Raw genomic sequence first — 25,437 nt, 5'->3', positions numbered from 1 at the left:
TGGCGTGCTCTGGTCCATGGGGTCACGAAGAGTCGGACACGACTAAATGACTAAACAACAACAAAGGCTGCATGCACACACACTGTAAGTTTAAAGTTCATCCACCCCACTCCCCAAAAAAGGATTCCTGGAAACAAGTTTGTTCAGGGTGATGGGAAGTGTAGCTCTCCGAGGGGTAAACTATAGCACAAGATCCTGTGTGTGGATGGAACAGCCCTGTTAATGTATGGTGTGTCTGCACCCCATGGCAGTTTAAAGGAGATGGCACACAGAAGCCATCTGACACCTCCCCTTGCCTTCTTTAGCAGCTGGTTCCCATCAGTGCATCCAACCAAAAAACCGAGTGCCGTTTGCTCAGCTGGCTTGTGCCAGAGTATTGGACCAAAAAACGGGACATTCTGGGATCCAATCAGAAGGATTCTGTAATTCCGGGATGTCCTGCTTAAATCGTGGCGGCTGAGCTTATATACTACTGGAATCAATAGTAGCTCTGAAATCCTGCAGTACAATAAAATAGGTACTATAAGTAGTTGGAGGGACGCGGCTGGTGCTGTGGGTTAAACCACAGAGCCTAGGACTTGCTGATCAGAAGGTTGGCGGTTTGAATCCCCGTGACGGGGTGAGCTCCCGTTGCTTGGTCCCTGCTCCTGCCAACCTAGCAGTTCGAAAGCACGTCAAAGTGCAAGTAGATAAATAGGTACCGCTGTGGGGGGAAGGTAAACGGCGTTTCCATGCGCTGCTCTGGTTCGCCAGAAGCGGCTTAGTCATACTGGCCACATGACCCGGAAGCTGTACACCGGCTCCCTCGGCCAATAAAGCGAGATGAGCGCCGCAACCCCAGAGTAGGTCACGACTGGACCTAATGGTCAGGGGTCCCTTTACCTTTATAAGTAGTTGGTGGAGTGGGAATGGCACCTTCAAAACTTTTAGGAGGTATACAGATTGTATGTGGGGGTAATTCATATAACAGTCTGTGCAAGAAGCTTATTCTGACAACTCATTTAAGAAGAATATATTGTCTTAATAATCTACCCCTTTTGTCTGAAAGCTGTTTCAATAACTATATAATATAGACTTTAAAAGCTGTTTGAACATTGTTTCCTAAATTGGATCCCGAAGAGCAGGGAAGTAGCAGATGCTAAAGATACACACAGAGAGAGCCAACCAAAAGCCCAGAGAGAATATCATAACACAGTATAATTAGTGAATATTATTAGCATGAGCAGCTGCAAGCAAAAGATATGAATAGCAAGAAGCAACTGTGCAAGAATGTTAAAAGGGTAGAGTTAATGGATATTTCCAACGTGGATCATCATTTTAATTATCAAATATATGGTGCAGCCAAGTTCCTTTTGGTGTTAATGGATCATGGAAACTAACATTACCAGATTAATTCCTGCAATGAGGATATTGCTGTCATTGACATTCAAACTGACACACTATTGTAATGCCTTCAGTGATATCTAATGTAAATGCCGTGCAATATTGGGCTCAGTGTTTGTAGCATATGCAAATTATAAATAAATAAATAAGAAAAAGAGAGAAAATTATACAGATATTGATTGCCTGCATGCTGCTTTTTTAAACAATCCTACTGTGTTCACACACAAACCTATTTAAATATAATATCCCTAGAAGCTTGTTTGAATCAGGATGGTGTTTTATGAATGCTAATGCTTTTTGCTTTACTTTGTCCTAAGTAATGAGTATGATCCACCCAATTACCGAACACTTCTGTCCCACTTATTTCTATGGGAAAGCCACAGCTACCGTCCTGAATTTTTGATCCCCGTTTACTTTTGTGCATTGGCAAAGCCAGAGGGTTTGTCATGAAATCTTCCAGAATCCCTTCCCATTCCTAGTCCATTCATGCTTTTAAAATAAAAATGTGTATCAGAGGCAGCCCAAGAGTGAGCAGGTCCCCCCTCCCTTGCTAGAGAGGAAAATGTTGTTAAATTCTGCAAAATTTAACATTTTGGATCTTCTTTTTTTTGTAAGTGCGCTGAATTACAGTACAGTGGTACCTCGGGTTAAGTACTTAATTCGTTCCGGAGGTCTGTTCTTAACCTGAAGCACCACTTTAGCTAATGGGGCCTCCCACTGCTGCCGGTGCACAATTTCTGTTCTCATCCTGAAGCAAAGTTCTTAATCCGAGGTACTATTTCTGGGTAAGCGGAGTCTGTAACCTGAAGCATATGTAACCTGAGGTACCACTGTATAGCAGTAATGGTTGAGTAATGGAAGACCCAACATTATTGCCAGGGAACACAATGAAACTTTCCCTCCCTCTTCACCTGCTTGCAGTCCTACTCCAGCCGCTGATCTGTTCCTAAGGATCCTGCAATCCGATGTTATTCAAGTGGAACTCTGTGCAAGTGGGACTCCACAACTGGATATTATCCTAAAATATATATGTTTTAATTGATGTTGGATGGTGCATTTAATATTTGAGGGGGTTGGAATTGCACTACCTAATTAAAAATAAAAAAACCTTATGTATTGTCTGCACTATTAACGCTTCTGGCAAGCCGTTGAACAGATAACTGAATCCAAATGTGGCACACACATTACAATGATCTCAGAGTTTTTCACTGTATGTACTCTTAGTTCTCTTTCAGTTAAAGCAAATGACTTACTAGGCAAGTTCATGTCTAAGGAACAGTTGCCCGGCCACTGGGGAACAGAAGGTATCTTGCAGTCCTAGCCATGTATGGAATAGCTCTTGCGAGCTCAGGGTTCTTAAGACGTTTGAGATCTCCTTTGGGAGATCTGAGCTGTAAAGACAAGATCCTCCCCTTCATATAAGAGGCAATTCATAAAGAAAAATTTGCCAGAGAAAGGCAGGCAGAGTAGCTTTCCACAAAAGATGGTGAGTTTCGCCTGCGTGGCGATATAATCTGTTTTTTTAAAAACCTACAGCAGCAACAACATATTCTGATTTAGGCAGTTTTAAGAGTACCTAAATTAAAGTGTACCTTCTGTGACTCACTGCAAATTTTGATTGCTGTTAATTGGAAAAAAGTCCAAATATGTATGGGATAGCTCAGTCCATAAAGGGCCTTCTTGGTAGTGGTGCCCTCTCATCATATCTTAGATAAACAAGATATCTGAAGGCAGCCCTGTTCGAGGAAGTTTTTAATGGTTGATGTTTTATTGTGTTTTTAACATTTTATTGTAGAACATCCAGAGTGGCTGGCGCAACTCAAGTCAGATGGAGGGCATATTATCATTATTATTATTGTCGTGATTTTGAGTCCCATGTAGGGTAAGAAGTCCCTGCATTGCAGGGGGTAAGCCTAAATGACCTTTAAGGTCCCTTCCAACACTATAATTCTATGATAATGGTTCGTGGGTTGCCATTGCTGCTGCTGAATTGTCATGCGGGGTCTATGCTACACTGGCTGAGTTCATTTCCTGCTCTTTTCAGGCCAGCAGAAAAACCAAGAAGAAGGAAGGGGGAGCCAAACGTGCTCAGAGAGCTTCCTCTAATGTTTTCTCCAACTTTGAACAGACACAGATTCAAGAATTTAAGGAAGTAAGAAAGTTCCCTGTCTATGGCCGGGAGGCTCTAAATTACAAATAGGCTTGCTGTTCTGCATTTTTCTCCTAATATTTATCAGGGATCTGCAGCTACCTGAATCTTGAGATTTATGGAAATATGAAATGGAAAGGGGAGTGCACCCAGTCAGATGGGTGGGGTACAATTATTATTATTATTATTATTATTATTATTATTATTATTATTATTATTATTATTATCATCATGCAGACCACACCTGCAGGAAGAAAGCAGGTATTCCCTTTGATGTCACAAACTTGGGATGCAGTTGCAAGACAGAACTTTGTAAATATTTGTTTTGATGGTTTTTTTCATGTTAGAAAGGGGGGTTATCTAAGGAATGAAGCATGTTTATTCTACAGATGAGCTGGTTGAATGCTCATTCCCTTTCCTCACAGAACCTTTGGGATCTGTAGTTCTTCTTGCAGGGTGAGGGAGATTCTCTTAACAACACCAAACTAAAACCATATGGAGCCTTTGTGGGAAGCCATCACACTTAAACCGGTACAAGTAAAAAAAATGAATAAATAAAGTCTGCAATCCTGAACTTTTAGTAGTTTGAGGTTATCCCAGTTTTGAGGACTAAAGTGCAGAAAAAGTTCATTTGGAGACTAATATCCTGCATCACTGGGCTTAAACACAAAATGTTAAATCAGTAATTTATTCTAACCACAAGAACGTTTTATATCCCAATTCTCTCTCTCTCTCTCAATAAATACTTTTTATAGGCTTTTACGCTAATTGATCAGAACAGAGATGGCTTCATTGATAAAGAAGACTTGAAAGATACCTATGCTTCTTTAGGCAAGTGTTGTGAAATGGTCACATCCTCCTTTAATCTCTATTTTGTAGTAACAATTGTGTTTTTTTCCATATAATGTCATTTAAATCTGTTCCTTAGAAAGCATATGTAAAATCATTTCTAAATGCATCCTGTTAACTCAAAGGAAGGACTGGGGTCTGAAATTCAGATTCATATTTTGCTATTGCTCCTAATTTGAGCTCTCTGGGTTTTATAGTGTATAGATTTTTTTTTTTAAGCCTGGCAGATTAAATGGGAAACTGTTGAATGTTTAATTTTATTTTTTTTGCTGGCACTTAAACAAATGATGGTGGCAGTGCCTCTATACCAGGCTTCCTCAAACTCTGGCCTACAACTCCCATGATCCCTAGCTAGCAGGACCAGTGGTCAGGGATGATGGGAATTGTAGTCTCAAAACACCTGGCGGGCCGAGTTTGAGGAAGTCTGCTCTATACCATCAAGCATATACAGTAGAAGTAATTCTGGTACATGCATGCTCTGTTGATGCAATGGATCATTTATTTTCCATTTGATTTTAGGTAAAACAAATGTCAAAGACGAAGAGTTAGAATCTATGCTTAAAGAAGCCACTGGACCGATTAATTTTACCATGTTTTTGAACCTGTTTGGGGAAAAGTTAAGTGGTAAGTTTAACACTCTCTTATTAAAACTACATCTTCCCAGAAATTTGCACTTGAAGCTAATCATGACATTTCAAATGAGCTATTTTCTGTATTGCAGTAAAAGCAGCATTTAGCACTGGACAAAAGTTAAAATGAAAATGAAAGGCTGAAAGTTTTAAAGTAGCCAAACTGATTGCATTTGAGGTTTTCATCTTCTTCCTGGGGTTTTTGGTAACCTTATGGTAATCCAGAAAGTTACACAAGACAGCTCCCAATAAAACCAAAGCAAGATTAAAGCACTCTTACCTTGGGCTGCTTTAACTCTTCATTCCCTCTTTCTATAGGGCATCTGCACAATAACATCATCAAATCATTGTCATCCTGTATTTTCCCTGTGGTTCTTTCATCTTTTCTGCAGCCCCCCCCCCCCCATTTGAAAGGAAGAGTAGGAAAATCCCCACAGACAAGAGATTCCTGTTAATACTCTTCTTTCTGGAGTATCCAGTTTTAAATGGGGTTCTCTATTGCTCAGAAGCAATAGCATGGCCAGCCTAGCTTCAACTGTACCCCATTATTTTCTGCAGGTACGGACACTGAAGAGACCATACTGAACGCATTTAAAATGTTTGACCCAGAGGGTAAAGGAAACCTTAACAAGGATTAGTAAGTATTAGCTACCTAAACAGAACCCCTGTTGGCTGGTGGACAGCTCATATTGCCTGCTAAGGACCAAGTTGCAGTGACAGCGGCGGACCCTTGGCTTTAAAAACAGCTCTGCTCCAATCACCTGTAGAGTGCACAAGCATGCAAAAGGAGTTATGGGTAGGAGGCGACAAACCCTTTCCCCGCAGACCCCTTTCCCCTACCACAGGCCGTCCCCCAAAGGCATTTTGGTGCCCATCCAGGCTTTGAGTTGGAAATGAACCCAGCTCGGAGTTAAAACGTTGCGGGGAAGGGCTGCAGGAATATGTGGCGGATGGGGTGAGGGTTCAGAATGCCTTGACCATTTTGCAATTTGAAACGGCACCCCGTTCTCACTTTACACACACTCGGGAGCAGAGCCACACTGAAATGCTTAGATCCATTGCTGTTGCATGTAGTTTAGGCCAACCTTTCTACTCCTTAAGCCTGCCAACATTACACCACATACATTGGCCTGGCTTACATGTTATGGTTAAGGCAAAATTACTTCGTGACCATACAAATAGGCTGTCTTCCAGAGAGGAGCTTGTCTATTGTCTAAATCAGCGTTGTTCAACTGTGGTCGATCGTGGGTTCCCTTCCGATCGCTGGTTTAAGGAAGTATTGTGTTAAAAGTCTCTGCCCCCGCCATCCTCGCTTTGTCCGACTGTTATGTGCAATGGGCAGTTGTTAGTGGCAAGAAACATGCCTGTTTTGCTGCATCCACTTCTTACTGTGTTTTAAGATCTCGCCCTCCTAAAGAAAGCTCAACAACTTTGGCCTCCCTCCCCCCCCCCCCCGCATGACAATGGGTAGATCACTGCCAGTTGTTTTAGCCAGCTGGTCTAAATCCACGATAGTTAATGTCTTTCCTCCTTAATCACAACTTGTAACCATAGGGAAAGCCTCGGCTGCAGTTTCTGGTTAAAGAAGTGAGATCTTAACAATGACTCTTATGCCAGCCTTTTCATAAACAAGGTAATTTTCTCTGTGTCTCTTCTACAGTATTAAACGCTTAATGATGTCCCAAGGTGACAAATTCAATGCTGAAGAGGTTTGTATGTTCTATTTACCCAAAATCATTTATACTTGGCTTTTTTGTTATTTGTTGTTTAGTCGTTTAGTCGTGTCCGACTCTTTGTGACCCCATGGACCAGAGCACGCCAGGCACTCCTGTCTTCCACTGCCTCCCGCAGTTTGGTCAAACTCCTGCTGGTAGCTTCGAGAACACTGTCCAACCATCTCGTCCTCTGTCGTCCCCTTCTCCTTGTGCCCTCCATCTTTCCCAACATCAGGGTCTTTTCCAGGGAGTCTTCTCTTCTCATGAGGTGGCCAAAGTATTGGAGCCTCAGCTTCACAATCTGTCCCTTCCATGGGACTCTGAAGAGTCTCCTCCAGCACCATAATTCAAAAGCATCAATTCTTCGGCGATCAGCCTTCTTTATGGTCCAGCTCTCACTTCCATACATCACTACTGGGAAAACCATGGCTTTAACTATACGGACCATAACGAAGGCTGATCGCCGAAGAATTGATGCTTTTGAATTATGGTGCTGGAGGAGACTCTTCAGAGTCCCATGGACTGCAAGAAGATCAAACCTCTCCATTCTGAAGGAAATCAGCCCTGAGTGCTTTTAGGATGCCTGTTTTCCAAAATGCAACCAAACTTTTCATGATGTGGCTAGGATCACATTAGTTAGACTGGTGGGAGGTGTCTCTGTTGCCCCCAGTTCTAACTATATATATTTCTCCCTGTTGATGTGCAGATAGATCAGATGTTCCAGAGTTCTCCTATTGACGCAGCAGGAAACCTGGATTACAAAGCTCTCTGCTATACCATCACTCACGGAGATGAAAAAGAATAGTCCGCCTGCTTTTGGAAACTGTGTCAACACCCATGCCCATGAAATAAGAATAAAACAAAATAAATGCATTACTTTCTCTATGACTGCAAGCACTGTGTATTTTATTTGAATATCAACCCTACAGGAAAATGTCGAGTTGGAACGTTTCATTCTTCAACAAGCTACTATATAAAATTTTGCCACTGAAAAGAATTATTTTCAGAAAGGTATCAGTCTGGGGAGACTGCAAGTGGCATTTGCTTGAGAGCAAACTAGATGGGATATGTGACTGGGATTTCCTGTGTGGCTTTGTTTCCTCCTAGTTTGCAGCTTCACATGGCTGCTGTAAGGATTGGTGAAATGGTATTCTGGTATTCTAATGTGGAAGAGAGATGATGAAGTGGAGTAAAACTCCTGCCAGTTTAAATTGTAAATGCAGCATTTTATTCAATAAAAAAATGTTCCAACACATTTTAAAATTAAGGAATGCATAAAATAAGGGACGAAAGAGAATCATTAAGAGGACGTATCTTAGATTGTAGGTTGAATCTCAACGTACAATATAGTGCATTTCTCCAAAGCAAGTATTATGATGATCAGTCAATCAATCAATCAATCAATCAAGTAAAGGTAATTGTGCATCATAAGCCACTCAAAATATAAATACTATTTTACGCTTATAATAAAGTGCAATCAAGGGAAAAGTACAGAAGCTGTTAGCTAGCCTACGTAGGTGCACTTCAAGAAAAGAGACTGGCTTTTTTTCTGAATGGCAAAATGCTGAGCATTTCATTGAGAAGTTGCACCAAACATTAGGTATAGAAAGTTCTTCCTTCCAGCTAAAGGCAACATTCAAGATAAACCGGCAGCTTAGTGGATTAGCCAAAGCTCGGATGACTTTATACTGGAAGTGTATCGGCTCAGCAGAACAACACTGAAGGAAAGAGACATTAAGCAAGAGCTGGAAAAAGATTTAATATCCATAGGTGCTACCCTCAACTTTCTGCAGAAACCAGGATGAGCCCTGGTACAATTTTCACATTCCTAGACTCCAAATCCCTGAGAAATCGGAGGTCTTTAGATTTTCTAACCAGAGATGAACCACCTTGTCTATTGTCCATGAAAGCCATTTGTTTTGGAGATTCACGGGCAGTTGCCCAACACTCTACATAATAATTTTCACTCGTATTCCAGGCCAAATACATCCTGTATGTATTCCAGGAAGCAGATGTTGATTTACTACAACAGCCTATGATATGTAACAACTTAACATTCAAATAATGCCCCCTGATAGCATGAACATGACATGAATACAAATCTTAATACTTTTACTAATTATGACAACTGAAACTTGACTTTAGGAACTAGGGAAAGCTACCTTATTCCAAGACCATGGATTGATCTAACTCGTATTATTAACAGTGACTGAAAACAGCTCTCCGGTTTCAGATGGCCTCTCCCAGCTCTACCTGGCAATCCTATGAACTGAATCTGGGACATTCTGCATGCAAAGCATGTGATTTAACACCAAGCCACAGTCCCGTCTCCTTATTCAACGCCTCAAAAACAGACCCAATGCTATAATTCTCCCTTAATCTTTCTGTGCTCCCTCTGTCACCATGCTGGGGAAACCAAGCCAGATGGGCGGCGTATAAATAATAAATTATTATTTTTATCATTATGAAAAATACTGACTACATTGGTGGTTAGATGCGTCATCTTAGCCCTAGTCACTGACAAAAACGTCCAACCTGCAGCCAAAAATATGGCCAGTGGACTTTGCACGACTCCATTTCTGGGTTTGCACCTGAAATCTCTCTACTCAAAGCGTTTTATGTTCCATGAAGCAAAGCATCTAAACTGGTGAAATGTTGAATATACCCAGTTGTGGCTTGGACCAGGCACGTTCAAGTAGAAGCAATTCCACAGGAATTCCAAGGAAAGTAGCGGTAAAGCTATGACAAGGTCTCGGAAGGAGACAAACAGGCTTCCTCTTCTTCTGATACATCTTTCCGTGGCCTGAACAGACACACCAGGAACTTCAGTGCCACCAAACCAACCCTGACGAAGATGCGCAAGACGAGGAAGGCAAAGGGGACGACGATCTGCATGAGGTGGAAGATTTCTGTACTCAGCTCGCTTACAGCGCAGGTCAGGAAGAAGGCTGCGAGGCTCGCGCAGGGGTAGAGAGCCAGCTTGGCAAACATGAAGGCGTGCTCTTTGCCGCCGTATCGTGCAAAAGGATGCAGCGTTTCCCTTTCGTGGAAGAGGGCCGCGGTCCAGATGCCAAACTGAAAGATGCTGGCGAAGAAAATGGTGACGCAGCTCACCTGGATGGCTTCTGTTTCGTTGTGAGACTTCTCTGCAAAGTCACTGGTCAGCTGGTAGGCCAGAGGCAGACCTCCGATGAAAGCCAACGAGAGGGTGTTGAGGAGGCCCATCAGGCGCGTCGCTTTTGTCACGTGAAGGAAGAGCGAATGGTGGACAAACCAGAGAAGGCCGATAGTAACAAAAGACCCAAAGTAGGCAAGGAAATTCGGACCGTATTCACTCAAGGCATTGATGAGATTCCCGCGGTATTTCTCTCGCACCTCTTTAGCGTCAGGAACATTATCTTCACTGTTGGGGTGGGAAATGATCTTTCAGTTATGCATGCACCGGCATCCTTTTATATGGTGATATTCTATCATTTTCTGCATGTTACTTTAACACTTAGAAATACAGTGGTACCTCAGGTTACATAAGCTTCAGGTTAAAGACTCCGCTAACCCAGAAATAGTGCTTCAGGTTAAGAACTTTGCTTCAGGATGAGAACAGAAATCGGCAGCGCAGCAGCAGCAGAAGGCCCCATTAGCTAAAGTGGTGCTTCAGGTTAAGAACAGTTTCAGGTTAAGAACAGACCTCCGGAACGAATTAAGTACTTAACCTGAGGTACCACTGTATATACATATATTTTTTAAAATCCTTTTTATTAAATGATTTTCATAGTTAAACAATGGTACATATAACATCTCTGTTTTCTGTAAAGGAGGAGGATTTAAATGAACTGGTGGTTTTTGGTCAGTTAGTGGGATAACAGGAGACTGCAGATCTAGGTGATTTTTCTATTTTGCAAGCAACCGCTATGGACAAGCGCTATGTGATATGCAGCGCTCACACTGCCATCTATGAACTACCAACATGAAGCAAGGGTGGAAATTTCATCATTTCACTTCATTAAGGGTAGGTATTGCCCATTGGGATGTGCAAGTACTAATACGATTGCACAAGACACTGGTGGAGGGCCCATGCTCAAGAGAGATTAATGGGAGGTCCACATTGTAAACCCCGCCCCCAAAGTCTATGTGGGGATTCCCTTGTGCTTGACGCAGAAGCTGCAGTTAGTGCAGAATGCTGCAGAGCAATTGCTGATAGGAGTGAGGCTTTGTCAGCATATAGCACTTGTGCTCAGAGACCTGCTCTGGTTGCCAATTTGCTACTGGGCCAAGTTCAGGGCATTACTATTCATATATAAAGCCCTTGACAACTTGGGACCAGTTTACCTACAAGATTGCCTTAACCCATGTGTGGCCACTTGACTGCTTCTATTGGCAGAAGTGGACACTATTACAGGTGCCACATAATACCCGTTCCACATTGGTAAGAATTTGGCCGTTTAGTGTGGCACTTTGGAACTCCCTGCCTATTGAGATCAAGCAGACCCCTTACTGTACAGTGGAACCTCGGGTTGCGGATGTAATCCGTGACAGAGGCACGTCCACAACCCACAGCATTCGTAACCTGCACTGCACGCGCATGACGTGATTTAGTGCTTCTGCGCATACGGCGAAACCTGGTACTTCCGGGTTTCCCGCGGTCTGCAACCTGAAAACACGTAACCCGAAGCATTTGTAACCCGAGGTACCACTATACTTTTTCAGAGCCTGCTAAAAACACTCTTGTTTAGACAAGCCTACCCAGAATCTTAGAAAGTTGAGGCCATTTTAATCTGTTTTAGTATTTTAACTTTTGTATGTTTTAAAGTAGGGCTGTAAATCTTCCCTGGTTTTCTTGTTTTATCTTTTTGTAAACTGCTTGGAGTTATTTTGGGTTTTTTTAACAGTCAAGCAGTGTATATATTTTATGAAATAAAACTCTATACAGTGGTACCTTGGTTCTCAAACTTAATCTGTTCCGGGAGTCCGAGTTCCTACACTCAAGCAGAAGCTGCGTCGGATGTTCGGCTTCTGAAAAATGTTCGCAAACAGGGAACACTGACTTCCAGGTTTGCGGTGTTCGGGAGCCGAATTGTTTGGGAGCCAAGCCGTTCAAGAACTAAGGTACCACTGTGCACACTTTCCCCTCCAAGCACTGTATTCTCATATGAAAAACAGTCAAGGGCAATACTGGATAGAACTAAGATTTCTGAAGACCTACCATATATCCAGAATCAATAGGGTTGCTACGATTGCAAAAACTCCATCACTGAATGCTTCCACTCGTTCCTTACTAAGGGGTTCTGTAAGGTAAGAAGTAAAAGACTCCAGAGGGACTTCGTCTTCTTGACCTGGAAGGCACAATAAGCATGCTGAATGAAAGCGCTAAGCTTTTCTTTTATATAGTCAAAAAGCCATTATTCATTTGGTCTCATTCTCTTTTGGATTCCAGATGCAAAGTGATCCCCAGTGCCAGCTGCTCGAAAACTGAGCACTCAGTAACCTGTGACGCCAATTGAGTGGAAACCAGAGTTCCTAGGCCCCCTGCGGTCGTCCCCTTCCGAGCGGTTTAGAGGCCTCGATTTCATAGGCGTGGTAACCATCGAGAACTATGTTGCACTGTGCAAAATATGAGCAAGCCAGGGCTGAACTGATATTACCCTTGCTGGTACCTTTCCCGGGAAAATCAGAGGCTCACTATGTCAGGTTCCTATTGGAAGACCGGACAAACGCTAGAACATTAGCAGTGGCAAAGTTTTTATCGGTGGTTGCAAGAACCAATGATCCCTATATTTTGAACAAAATGTTTGTTTAACCTGGAGGTAGGCTGTATGAATTGTGTATTGCTTTGTAACGATTTGTTGGGTCTCTGGACCGTAATAAAGATTGATGATGATGAAATCTCATCCTCTAGAAATAAATAAAAATACCTCCACCATGTTATTCCTGCCTACCTCCTCCCAAAGATATGTTGCTTATCCAAGGCTTGATTGGAGAACCTTGCCTGTACAGATTATTGTTGTGTGACTTTTGATCATGTGTTTATCCTTAGACTCCCAACTGGCCAGCTGCCTATCCTATTTCAAATATAATATTATATTAATTGATCTACATTCCTCTCTTCTACCAGAAGTGCCCAGAGTGGCATACAACGCCATCGTAAAACCATATCATATAAGCAATAAACGTGTGAATAGACACTTTCTAAAAGCAACAGAAACCAGAACATACCTAAAGCAAAACAAGATGCAAACATAGCAGCAGCAAGGGTAAAACATACTGTACATTAAAACGAGAAACAATAACACTAGGTATTACTTTTTAAATTAAAGGCGTTTTCAGCTTCTGGTGACAGACAAATTAGGAGCCTGATTATTTCCCATTAGCACTGGAATTCCAGAGTTGTGGCCTAGCCTCAGAGAAGGCCCTGTGTGCTCTGCTCATTTTAGAAGACTGGGAGACAGACTTTCTGTCACAATCACTGTGCAACACAAAGCAAGGAGAAAACAATTTCTTTGGCCTGAATTGTCCTTCTATTTTCATGCTGGACCATACTTTCAAAATCTGCCTCCTAGTCAGTCACCCTAGATAAAGCAATCCCATGCAAAAGAATTAAGTCAGAGGTCCTTCTGCCTAGCTGTGTCTGAGGGAGAGGACAGATTGCAAAGTCCTCTCCATCGAGTGGGCTGGGACCAGCTGCCATTTTGCTGCCTCCTAGGCCATTTCAGCTGGTCACTAGGGTATCAATCACCATATTTTTCAGTGTATAAGACACCCCCATGTATAAGACAACCCCTATTTTTTGAGCCCAAAATTAAGAAATAAGTAATTGCAACACTGCATGTATAAGACGACCTCCAATTTTAAACTTAAAAAAATTGGGGGGAAATATAGTCTTGTTTTGTTTAGTCGTTTAGTCGTGTCCGACTCTTCGTGACCCCATGGACCAGAGCACGCCAGGTACTCCTGTCTTCCACTGCCTCCCGCAGTTTGGTCAGACTCATGTTTGTAGTTTCGAGAACACTGTCCAACCACCTTGTCCTCTGTCGTCCCCTTCTCCTTGTGCCCTCCATCTTTCCCAACATCAGGGTCTTTTCCAGGGAGTCTTCTCTTCTCATGAGGTGAGATATAGTCTTATACACGGAAAAATACAGTATGTAACTAGGGCTAATGAAGGACTCCTGAACTTGCTTACTTTCGGTTCAGTTCCTTTCTCTTTTTGTATAGTGTCTATTAGATTGCCAATTTGGTGGCATGGGCAGCCAGATTTTGTTAAAAATCTTTAAATAAATAAACATAAAAGGATACTCACCAAGGACCTTGCTTTTAAACCATTTGGTTAGGTGGCTGACGTGTGGGAAAAAAATAACGAGCCCAAGAAACACGTAAGCCTGGAAGAAAATAAGAGCTTGTTTATTGCATGGCAACATACTCAGACGAGTTCCAGGGTTTGCAGGAATACAGAAAACTCTTTAGGGGGAATAAACCCCCAAACCTAAAAACCAACCCCTCCCCACAACAGCCTGATGAAGACTGGACATGCTCAGCAGACACAAAATATAGGCTGACAGTTGGAAGCGGTAGAGAGAATGAGGAAAAGGAGAACCCCAAGTAGGGCATGGGGGGCTGGCAGGCTGAAAAGCCCCCACTGTAGAACACAATCCTGCTCTTGCACACAGTTTGGTAATTGCTGTTTGAATGTAAAGGAGGCCTTACCAATGGGATGAAGAAAAAGGAGACGATGGCAGCAAAAAAGCTAAGCGTCGGCCCTCTTAGTATAATCTTCAGAATATGGTTTTTGTAAAATGCCTGGTTTTCGGACTCTTGTATTTGATGGCTGAGTAAATACGGATGGTGGAAGCTATACACTACGATGATTGCCTGCAGAGTGAAGAAAAGACTGCATGAGTACAGGAGACTAATGCCAATCCCAGACATAATGCCAAACCATGGTTTAGTGTTACAAGAACAAGCCTTGAGCTTCTGCTTATTTCTCCACCTCCCTCTTACCCTTGCACACTGAAGAGTTAGCCAATTTCCAATCCCAATTTGCATCAAACCTTTGTTTACCATACTATCCAAAAATAATTGTGAACGATTGTTGTCCACTGTGGTTTGTGCATGCCTACAAATCTGAATAGCAAACCTGTGAGCACAAAGCAATGCAATAATAAACTGGTCCTGTAAGTGCTTGCAGCTTTTGCCGTTTCTACTAGCTGCTGCAAGAAGGGAATCTACGCTTTCCTTTAGGGACTAAACAATTATGTTCTCATATAAGGGAAAGGGAAAGGGACCCCTGACCATTAGGTCCAGTCGTGGCCGACTCTGGGGTTGCGGCGCTCATCTCGCTTTACTGGCCGAGGGAGCATGACTAAGCCGCTTCTGGTGAACCAGAGCAGCGCACAGAAACGCCTTTTACCTTCCTGCCAGAGCGGTATCTATTTATCTACTTGCACTTTGACGTGCTTTCGAACTGCTAAGTTGGCAGGAGCAGGGACCGAGCAATGGGAGCTCACCCCGTTGCGGGGATTCGAACCACCGACCTTCTGATCGGCAAGTCCTAGGCTCTGTGGTTTAACCCACAGCGCCACCCGCATCCCATGTTCTCATATAAGGAGGATAAAACGTGCATCATCATCACCATTTTCTGATTATAACCTATGGAATCTTTCCTGCTAATAATCTCTAATTTTAAATACTGAAATGAAAGCAACAAGACCTGGATAGTGCCGATCACAACACTGCAGCTACTAAACATGAAAATGCCAAATGGTACATCTGGAAATGAGGCCATCAAGGAGAACTGCAAGACAAAACAGGAGATCAGTGATATGCTGCAAAATACACTCACGGAAAGTAAAACCCAATAAATATGTATATATATTTGCTTGGATCAGCTTTTTTAAAAAATATAAAGTTATATATTTGCAAGCTCTGCTTTTCATACCCTTGACACTCAGTTGAATCAATAAACAAATTTGTAAGATCTGCAAGTTATTCTGAGAGAGGCCAAGAGCATATCCAGGCATATTGTATTAACTTGAAGAGGAAAGCAGTAAGAAGTGCTGAATTTCTGAATTTCACTCTTTCAGTGAACAGGTGCTTGAGTACAGAATTCTAGGATGAAGCTTGCAACTTGGGTTTATAAACCAGCATATTATGCCGAAAAGCTACTGGAAGGCATCAGTGCAAGCACAGTGAAATTTCTATGCTAACTGGCAGAGCCCAGTTTCAAGTCTGGGTGAGAAAATTCTTGGACTGTCTGAACAATTCAGACCATTTAGTTAAAATAATTTACCTTCAAAGAAGATTAGGTTTAGAGTTGCAAGCCTCACCGCAGTCACAGAGAACAAAATTCACTGTGACAAATACATAATAAGCTCACTCTGCATTTCCCCTTTGTGGTCTCCTTAATCCTGATTCTTAATAAATTCGCTTAAAATCAGCTTCTGGGTTTTTGACATGCATTTGTGACTGAACGGATTAGCAGCCGGAATCACTTTGGTTTCATGCTAACCCCAGTCTGGAGGCAAGGAGATAACAAGGAAAGGAAACAGGTTCTGGTCTTGTGGTGAGAGGGTAGCTTTTACTGCTCACTTATACCAGTGTTTCCCAACCTTTTTTGGGCAAAGGCACACTTGTTTCATGAAAAAAATCTTGAGGCACACCACCATTACAGCCCCGTGACGTCAGCGTGCAGCGTCACGCCGGGAGGGACATGAATTGCTAGCAAATTACATAATCACCTCCTTGAGGGCTGGCTCATCTTCTCCGAAGGCAGAACCCCATTAATTAACAGCACAGACTCACACCATAGCCAAGACTAGGGGGGAAAACCTCAGTCATGCACAGTCATGCACATGTGGGGGCTAAATGAGGACGAAGACCGGGCAGAGAGCAGGGTTCAAATCACCCCACCTGGCCAGGACAATCCCTGGGTGCTCCCTTGGGCCACTCGCCTGACCCACCTCGCAGGGCTGTTGTTGCGAGGATAACACGGGGAGAACCACGCACGCCCCCGGGAGCTCCTTGGAGGAGAAAGTGGGCGATGAATGCAATGCACGAAATATATGAGAGGCGACCAGGTTTTGCAGGTGAGGGGCCCCCGCCAGCCTCCGCTTCCAACACCCGGCGCAACGATGCTGAAGTTTCCCCCCGGGCTCGGCTCGGGGAGCAGCGCTGCTCCCCCCCGGCTCCCCTTCGCCCTCCCGGCTCTCTCTGCCGCCCACTGGGGACCCCCCTCACCTGCCAAGTCCGGAGCGCCGGTGGAAGTTGCATGCATGCATGCAGGGCGCCGCGTTGCCATTGCATTGCACTGCACTCCATGCAACGCCTGCACGCATGCATTGCCTTGCACGCCCGCCAAGGGGTCTCCCCGCGGTCCGATGCGTCCCCTCCGGCGCGGATGCAGCATTGCAAAAATAACCCCCCCCCCGACGCAGCCCTACCTGGGGGGCAGCCTCCGCCTCCGCCGCTCCGCCTCCGCGGGGATCCCCGGGCTCCATCCTGCCGCCCGATCTCCGCGGGGGCGCAGGCAGGCTGCGCGGGGTCTGCGCGGAAGAGCCCCTGCCCGCCCGGCCGCCGCCGCTGCACTCATTCCATGGCCGGGAGAAGAGCGCTTCAAACAAAACGCCCGGCCCGCCAGGCCACGCTGGGAAACGTAGTTTGTGCACCCTGCGCGGGCGCGGAGCCCAAGGGTGAGGGGACTACGGATCCCGGCAGCCCCCGCGCCGGGGACGGAGGGGGAGAGGCCGGGTGCAGGGATGGAGGGACGGGTGGGCGAGCGAGTGAATGAGTGGCAGCCGCCAAGCCTTGGCCGAGAGCCAGGAAGGGCCTCCCCGGAGGAGGAGGGAGGCGCAGAGCGGGAGGGAGGGAGGGAACCCCAGGGGTCATCTAGTGATGGCGCCCCAATCAAAAATTTGACTTTAAAAAAAAAAAAATCTTTCGAATTTTTTAATTTTTCCCGCGGCACATCAGGCAACATCTCGCGGCACACTAGTGTGCCGCGGAACAGTGGTTGGGAAACACTGACTTATACTCAAAGCCTGGGGATTTGCTCCTATCCAACACCAGAGGCAAAGAGGAGATTTTAGAGAGCCATGGTCTGCAAAGGCACACTGACCACTTTGTTCAAATGGCTTTCTATGCCTGTACAAAGTGTTCCATAATGAGACGTGCTCCAGAATAGATAAGAGTACATACACTTTGTTTGCCTTTCACTTTAGGTGTTATTTACCTGTAATAAGTGAAGTTTTGTGATAACTGGTTAAGCGATTAACCTTCAGCTGACCAAATGATATACCATACATAAATTAAAGTGAAAACACAAGAGTTTATTAATGTTACCCTTAAGCTTTTTAAGCAAATAAGAGTTGTACCCATTTCAGGAAGATGTCAACTCTATTCCAACAAGCAGAGTCTTTAAGTTTTAAAAGGAGTTTACACCTCAATAATCAAACAGAAGGGAAATGTTAGGCAGGAAAGAAGCAGAATGCTTACTTACTGTGTATGGCAAAAAAGTAATGAGCATCATACATGCCTAGGAGAGAAAGAATTCAACATGTGAGAAAAAATGGCTCCTCGGCAGGTAAATGCAAGTCAGTGCCCCTTCTCACATTATCTGCATGGTATGGAAGATGATGCAGTTTGGCTTCTTTCTGCTTAGCAATGAAATGTCAGAAGCCCAGGACTATACTTGGGGGCCTAAGCTGTAGCCTCTTCCCACCCTAACGTTGCCCCAGTTTTCGGAAGGAATGACACTAGCATGGAAAGGGAGCCAGAGAACGTCCAAGGACTTAATACATAGCAGCAGCTCACATTGAACAAAGATAATGCAGTAAGTGTTGCCTGTGGAACCTCTACAACCTTCGGGCTTTATCCAACCCAGGCATGGTTGTACAAAGAAGAACTCATTGGAAGACATCACTGGCTTCCCACAATCATCTGTTTGTAGCCTCAGGCCATTTTCCCAAGTTATGCTCAAATCTGTTTCTTGTGTTAGATCACAACAATTTTAGGGAACAATCAAGCAGGTTGTTCTCTCAGCACAAGACATGCCGAAATGAATGGCAGCTTTATAGGGTTGACATATTACAAGAAGTAAAAATCCAGACACAAAAAGTTGTTGTCAAACACCCGGACATTTTGCTAATTTCCTAAAATTCTTCCCAGATGCTAATTCTGTCATTGGAATCCTGGACCTGCCCAGGAAAATCCAGACGTATGGCAACCCTAGAAAGGCAAAAAGACTCCTGGATAGCTCCCATACATTTGAAGAAGACTTGGACAGAAGGTAAAAAGGTAAAGGACCCCAGATGGTTAAGTCCAATCAAAGGAGACTATGGGGTTGCAATGCTCATCTCGCTTTTAGGCCAAGGGAGCCGGTGTTTGTCCACAGACAGCTTTCTGGGTCATGTGGTCAGCATGACTAGACCGCTTCTGGTGCAATGGAACAGTGACGGAAACCAGAGCACACGGAGACACCGTTTACCTTCCTGCTGCAGCTCTACCTATTTATCTACTTGCACTGGCATGCTTTCAAACTGCTAGTTTGGCAGGAGCTGGGACAGAGCAATGGGAGCTCACCCTGTCGCACGGATTCAAACAGCCGACCTTTTGATCAGCAAACCCAAGAGGCTCAGTGGTTTAGACCACAGCGCCACCCACTCTGCTAAATGCAGGACTCCTGGACAGCTCCCATACATTTGAAGAAGACTTGACAGAATGTCCCTCAAGATTACACAATTCTGTATGTTATGCACTGGGACAAGTTAAAACCTCCAACTGCTTTGGGTAATTATTAAACTATTCATATTTTGCATTTCACCGTCAACAAATGAAGCAAAAAGCATTACACTTATATCCCGGGTGCAGTTATGATGTGCTGGGTGACTGAGACACTAATATTAAACAGTGGTGCAGTAAAATGGATAAAACGCATCATAGCCTGTCAGGGAACTGCCATCGGAGCTAGAGGTGGAGGGAAGGCTCCAGAGGGATGCCGGAGAGGGTCCCAGTAGGGAGAGAGGCAGCCCGTCCGCTGGGGAAGGAAATCAGCGTAACACCAGTGGAGAAGGGGGGCAGATGGGGGAATCGGAGAGGAGGCTCCAAGACTCCTCGCCGGAGACCAGCGGAGAGAGTACGGGTCCTTCGCTGCCCACACCCTCCCTGCGCAGAAGGCTTCCACACAGGGAGACTAGGTGGAGACTAGGCGTCAAAGAACTTTTGTGCTGGAAGAAGTTCAAGAAACGCCCACTGACGGATTCTGCCAGCGACTGAGACAGCCACGAAGCTAGAAGCTGTCCGGTCGGAAAGGGTTCAACCAGGTAACCTAGCCAAGAGTGGCGGCAACTTACGCACGAGCAACCCCTAAACCCATTACATAGCCCATTGCTGTTCTAGATAATTTTGTTTTTTAAACATAAGGATACTGAAATTTGTAAGCAGGAGATTCAAAATTGTTTCGTCTTGGTATCAATAATATTCAAGGCTGGGAATATCTTGATCTTTACACCAGCGTGTGTTTTTTAAAGGACCTTTATTTCACTCACCAAATTTAGAAGGGCAAGCACATCATCTATGAGTTCGATCACCTGAAAAAGTCTGAGAGGGAGGGAGAGAGAACAAAAGCCATTAATAATTGGGCCCTGGTAAAATACTCAGAAAGCTTTGACTGACAAGACACGTTCACTGAACAAGTCTTAATTTTGATGATAGTATCACTTGGGAAGAGTTATGCAGTGTACCTCCATTCTACAATGAGTTTACTCATATTCAGCAGTAAGGGAGAAATGAATGTGAAACTCACAAAGATCAGGTAACCAGGCCTGGTGAACTAGGCAAATCTGCTCACCATCTTGCTAGGCTCTTTGGTAAGTCAGCCAACAGGATGATTCCCTTCCCCATCCCTCAAGCTCTTACACCTACTGTGGCTTAAAGAAACTAAGAGATGGAAGATTTTCCTGCCATTTCTTATCTTATCAAATAAGCTCCCACCTCTCCCTTGACACATACAAAGGGCTCAGCTTATTATCTCACTTCGGCTGGTCATAACTCCAGTGTGTTGAGGACTGGATAAGACAGGAAAAGAAAGGAGTTTCTCCCCACTGTTTCTTATCTTTATACACTAGCAGAAAGGAGAAAGAACTCTGCCTTCCCTGCAAGCCCTCTGTGAAAGTCACAGGACTTTTTTTTGGGGGGGGGAGAAGGTAGGTAGGGGAAGAGGCTAATAAGCCAAACTACTTATTTGTAGATCCCTCACAAACCACCAATTAAATGGGATTTTGAGAACAGCCATCAAACCCAAGCTTGTAAAGAGTGAGCGCTCCTGAGCCAGTAACAATTGTACCCAGGAAATAACAATTTTATTATTTGTATACCCTGCCCATCTGACTAGGTTGCCTCAGCTATTTTGAGTGGCTTTCAACACATATAAAATCATAATAAAACATTAAGCATTAAAATACTTCCGCAAGATGCAGCAGAAGCTTACAAAAGTTGTTTCTTCTCCTAAGGCCACAAATGGCAAACGGATGTATGTGCAGACTGGTCAAAAGAAAGCCTTGTATGGTGGTAACCTAATGAAATTGTCTGGCAGTAGATTCAGGACAAAAAAGAAAAAGGGACTTCTTTTAACCAAATGCAATTCATTTTTTCTGATGTGGAAAATAGGGGGCTGGACTTGATTGACTGTCGGTTTGATTAAATAGGTAAAGGTAAAGGGACCCCTGACCATTAGGTCCAGTCGTGACCAACTCTGGGGTTGCGGCGCTCATCTCGCTTTACTGGCCGAGGGAGCCAGCGTACGGCTTCTGGGTCATGTGGCCAGCGTGACTAAGCCGCTTCTGGCGAACCAGAGCAGCGCACGGAAATGCCGTTTACCTTTCCACCGGAGCGGTACCTATCTGTCTACTTGCACTTTGATGTGCTTTCGAACTGGCAGGAGCAGGGACTGAGCAACAGGAGCTCACCCCGTTGCAGGGATTTGAACCACCGACCTTCTGATCGGCAAGTCCTAGGCTCAGTAGTTTTAGAGGTCTTCTTATGTTCTCTTGAGGATTTGTTTTTCCAAGGCATGTTTAATGTGTTCTTAGCGGCAGTGAATTCAACTGGCATGGCAGGGCTCAGCACAACCTGCAAGCTCTCTTACAGGATGTCTTCCCTCCTTGGACAAGCTACATGCTGCAATTCGCAAGAAGGGCTGGTGTGTGTGTGTACCTTTTCCAACACATTCCTAAATGCATACCTGACATGAGCTGCCCAAGCAACCGTTACTATTAAAAAAGTCATCAGGTAAACGGCAATTTTGGTGGCTAGGAGCTGCTGAACACTTTCACCCAGTTTCTGAAATGAAACACAGCATTTGACAAGTAAGTGCCTGTTATTCATTACAGAAGTTAGTGAAACATGACATGCTGTACTTGTTTTTCACACAAGCAAAAGCACAAAGAGGAAGCGTGTTGCAAAACAAACCTCAAGGTGCAGACTGTGAATTTAAAACCAGAACAAAAAACAAATCTAATCCATTCTTCCCCCTGCTCTCTGAAGACACAAAACCTGAGAATGAAACTCTCTGAATAAAGACAAATCTAGCTTGTGGGCACACTGAATTCTTTAAGGTGCCTGGTAGTTAATTAGGAAGCAGTATAGATGTCTTCTGCTCTTTCTAACCTGGAACGGCTACCCTGTGAACTGCTCAGGAAAGCAGTGCTGTTAGGTTAAAAGCAAAATATGGAGACTGTGCTGTTCCTATCCTGGTGGATGCATGCAAAATAACAGGAAACACAAGAGGCCAGTCGAAAGAGACCCACTTGCCACCTGGGCGAGGGAAAGTGAGGTAGGGGAAGCTGAAGACGAGGGCCTGGATGTGGTCTGTGGGGCACCTATTGACAGAAACTTTAAAATGAACCTGAAACAGATGTTCTAATTTCTTTTAGTACAGTGGTGCCTCGCAAGACGAAAAGAATCCGTTCTGTGATTCTCTTCGTCTAGCGGTTTTTTCGTCTTGCGAAGCAAGCCCATTGAAGGATTAGCGGATTAGCGCTATTAGCGGCTTTTAGCGGCTTATCTGCTGATCGGATCAGCTGATAAGCGGCTTAGCGGCTTGGGAAAAAGGGGGGGGGGAGGAAAAAACCCCCGCAGGAACTCGCAAGACATTTTCGTCTTGCGAAGCAAGCCCATAGGAGATTCGTTTTGCGAAGCACCTCCAAAACGGAAAACCCTTTCATCTAGCGGGTTTTCCGTCTTGCGAGGCGTTCGTCTTGCGGGGCACCACTGTACTCAGAGCTAAATGTCCTCTATACTGGAACATCCATATTGGAGATTCAAAGTGCAATCTAAATTAGTAAACCGAAATACAATCAAAAGTACATTTAATATGAAATATACCGCCTAGAATTATTATTATTAGTAGTATTATTATACACAATACCTGATCTGGGTGTATCTTTGTATGGGCCACGGGCAAAATCTGCAAAAGAAGCAGCATTTGTAACAAACAAAACACCAAAGAGCATAAAAGGGACATTTGAGGAAGGAGGAAATGATCTCTAAGGAGTTTTTGGATGCATAAGCAAAATGGGTATTTCCCAACATGAATTCCTCACCCTGACCTTGCTCACAATCACAGTGATTAAAGCATGGTAGAAGGGTGCCACCCCCATCTTTTCAACCTATCCTTTATTTTACTATTAAAATTGTACCACTTTACTGAGTGGTGCTTATGCCCAAGTAAATAAAGATGTTATTATGTAAAGGTATGCAGCCACAGCGAAGAGAGGGCTGGACATGGGCTAGCGGTGTGGGCGCAAATCTCCTTTCAGCCACAGCGCTCATTGGTTGACCTCACCCACCTCAGGAATGTTGTGAGCAGTGCTTTTTTCCTTAAAAAATGTTTCGGGGTATTCTCATTTTGACTCAAGAAAACCACCATTTTATAGTTCAAATCAGGAAAAATAAATACAGTAAATGGAGAAAAGTACAAAGATTCACAAAATGTTTAGGGGTATGCGTATCCCGGCCTGCATTCCCCCCCCCCCAGAAAAAAGCACTGGTTGTGAGACTAAAATGGGAAAACCCGCATGTTTGAATCTCTTGGAAGCAGAGAAGGGTCTCTGCCCCCTGGAGCAGAAGGGGGAAACGAAAACTGAGGTCCTAATCTGATTTGAGGATTGTGAACACAGCATGAATGAAAGGTGACAAGTCGCTCCCGCAAAAATAAGCAGTTTTCCCAAGTGGTTAGAGCTGACCAAGGTCTAGGGAGCCCACAGTTCAGTCATTCTCTCTCTCTCGGGGCTCATCCACACTTTGGTTTTGTCCTGCCGCTTTCTCCTTACAGCTGAATCAGACCAAATGTTCTGTGGGTTGACATTTGCTCCAATTCAGGGGTTGTGTGCATTGTTGGGTTGTTGTTTTTATCTTGATTACATATTTTGTGCTTTCATATTCTGATTCTGTCCTGTGAACCGCCTTGAGACCTCCGGGTATAGGGCGGTATATAAATTCAATAGATAAATAAAATAAACAAACAGTGGATTTGTCCTGAGGAAAGCAGCGGGGCAAACGGGAAAAGGCCTCTCATACCCCTGGTTTCTGGGCACAGGTACGAGCAAAGTGTGGTCCAAGAGCCCTCGCAGGGTTGTTGTGTAGTCGAGACAGGAGAGGGGAAGAATCTCAAGAGGCTTGGGCAACCCAGCCAGATGCAACAACATGGTTACTACTATTTTCGTTAGGCAGGGTAGAAACGTAAGGAATAAGGCAAGATTATTATTGCCTGTGTATTGCAGAGGTGGCTGCGTGACGCTGAAAGGGCTCATGACCCAGGGTCTAATCCTGCCATGCTGCTTCACCTTCAAAAAGGAAGAGGCGCTGGGGTATAGTTTGGGGGTTTTCATACCTTTATTTTAGATCTGGTTACGTAGGAATTGTTCAGTCTGATTGTGTATTTTTAGGTGTTTTGTTTATTGTTTATGATTGCTTTTGTTGCGCTGCAATTGTGCATTTTTCCCATGTTGTATGGTCTGAACTGATACCATAGCTCATTGCGTAGACTAGAGCATGAGACTCTTAGTCCCAGGGTCGTGGGTTCGAGCCCCACTGGGTGAAGAATTTGTGCATCGCGGGGGTTGGGCTAGATGACCCTTGGGGTCCCTTTTATAAATCTAACTTTGGAAAGGTGGCATACCATAAAAATTATGTGTGTAGGTATGTTAAAAAATAAATAAAAAGGAAGAGGCGCTGCTGCAGAAACCTCGCCCCTTCCATGCGAAAGGGCAGCCCCGGGGTTGCGCCTCGTTCCTGCTCCCAGCCTGTCTAGCGCAGCAGGCGGGACTCCGACAGGTGCAGCTCACCCGCCCTCCCACAGCAAGGGGCGCGCCTGACGGGGCTGCCCGGCTGCCCTCCGAGAGACTCACCATGACGGTGGCGATGATGGAGAGCAGGGCGTCGCTATAGGCCAGCAGGCGCTGCGAGGCCTGGGTGCCGCCGCCCAGCTCCCCGCCGCGAGGCCTGCCCGGGCCGGGGGGCGGCGTCGACGGAGAGACCACGGCGACATAGTCCCCGGCTTCGGCCATCCCGCTCCTCGCATGCCGGGCGGGCCTCAAAGCAGAGCCCGCCCTCCTCGTCGCGGAGGCCGGCCGCCAGCACCGCCCGCCTCCTCCGCCCAGGCCCGCCCCGCTCTCGGCGGCCTCGGCTTCGCGAGGAGGCGCTGCCCGGTTTCCTCCGGGGCGGGAAATTG

General features: G+C 44.8%; 2 protein-coding genes across 2 annotated transcripts; one reads left to right on the top strand and one right to left on the bottom strand.

Moving 5' to 3' along the window:
• The first annotated feature begins 2,727 nt into the window (after nucleotides 1–2,727).
• Nucleotides 2,728–7,610, top strand: MYL5 (myosin light chain 5). The gene is made up of 7 exons (XM_083481592.1): nucleotides 2,728–2,869; nucleotides 3,428–3,535; nucleotides 4,288–4,363; nucleotides 4,901–5,005; nucleotides 5,569–5,647; nucleotides 6,671–6,719; nucleotides 7,432–7,610. Exons 1-7 carry the CDS (start codon nucleotides 2,867–2,869, stop codon nucleotides 7,528–7,530), a joined length of 519 nt encoding a protein of 172 aa, XP_083337718.1. The 5' UTR covers nucleotides 2,728–2,866; the 3' UTR covers nucleotides 7,531–7,610.
• A 320-nt stretch (nucleotides 7,611–7,930) lies between these two features.
• On the bottom strand, nucleotides 7,931–25,359 carry TMEM175 (transmembrane protein 175). Its single transcript, XM_083481520.1, has 10 exons — nucleotides 25,115–25,359; nucleotides 23,134–23,172; nucleotides 21,949–22,046; nucleotides 20,255–20,306; nucleotides 18,208–18,243; nucleotides 15,424–15,507; nucleotides 14,421–14,585; nucleotides 14,017–14,095; nucleotides 11,926–12,055; nucleotides 7,931–10,128 (listed from the first exon to the last, which is right to left on the bottom strand). Exons 1-10 carry the CDS (start codon nucleotides 25,271–25,273, stop codon nucleotides 9,465–9,467), a joined length of 1,506 nt encoding a protein of 501 aa, XP_083337646.1. The 5' UTR covers nucleotides 25,274–25,359; the 3' UTR covers nucleotides 7,931–9,464.
• Nucleotides 25,360–25,437: the final 78 nt, after the last annotated feature.

The sequence above is a fragment of the Podarcis liolepis genome (genome assembly GCF_965112155.1).
Source record: "Podarcis liolepis genome assembly, chromosome: 17".
NCBI classification, from domain to species: Eukaryota; Metazoa; Chordata; class Lepidosauria; order Squamata; family Lacertidae; genus Podarcis; species Podarcis liolepis.
This window is presented reverse-complemented; position numbering and strand designations above follow the sequence as displayed.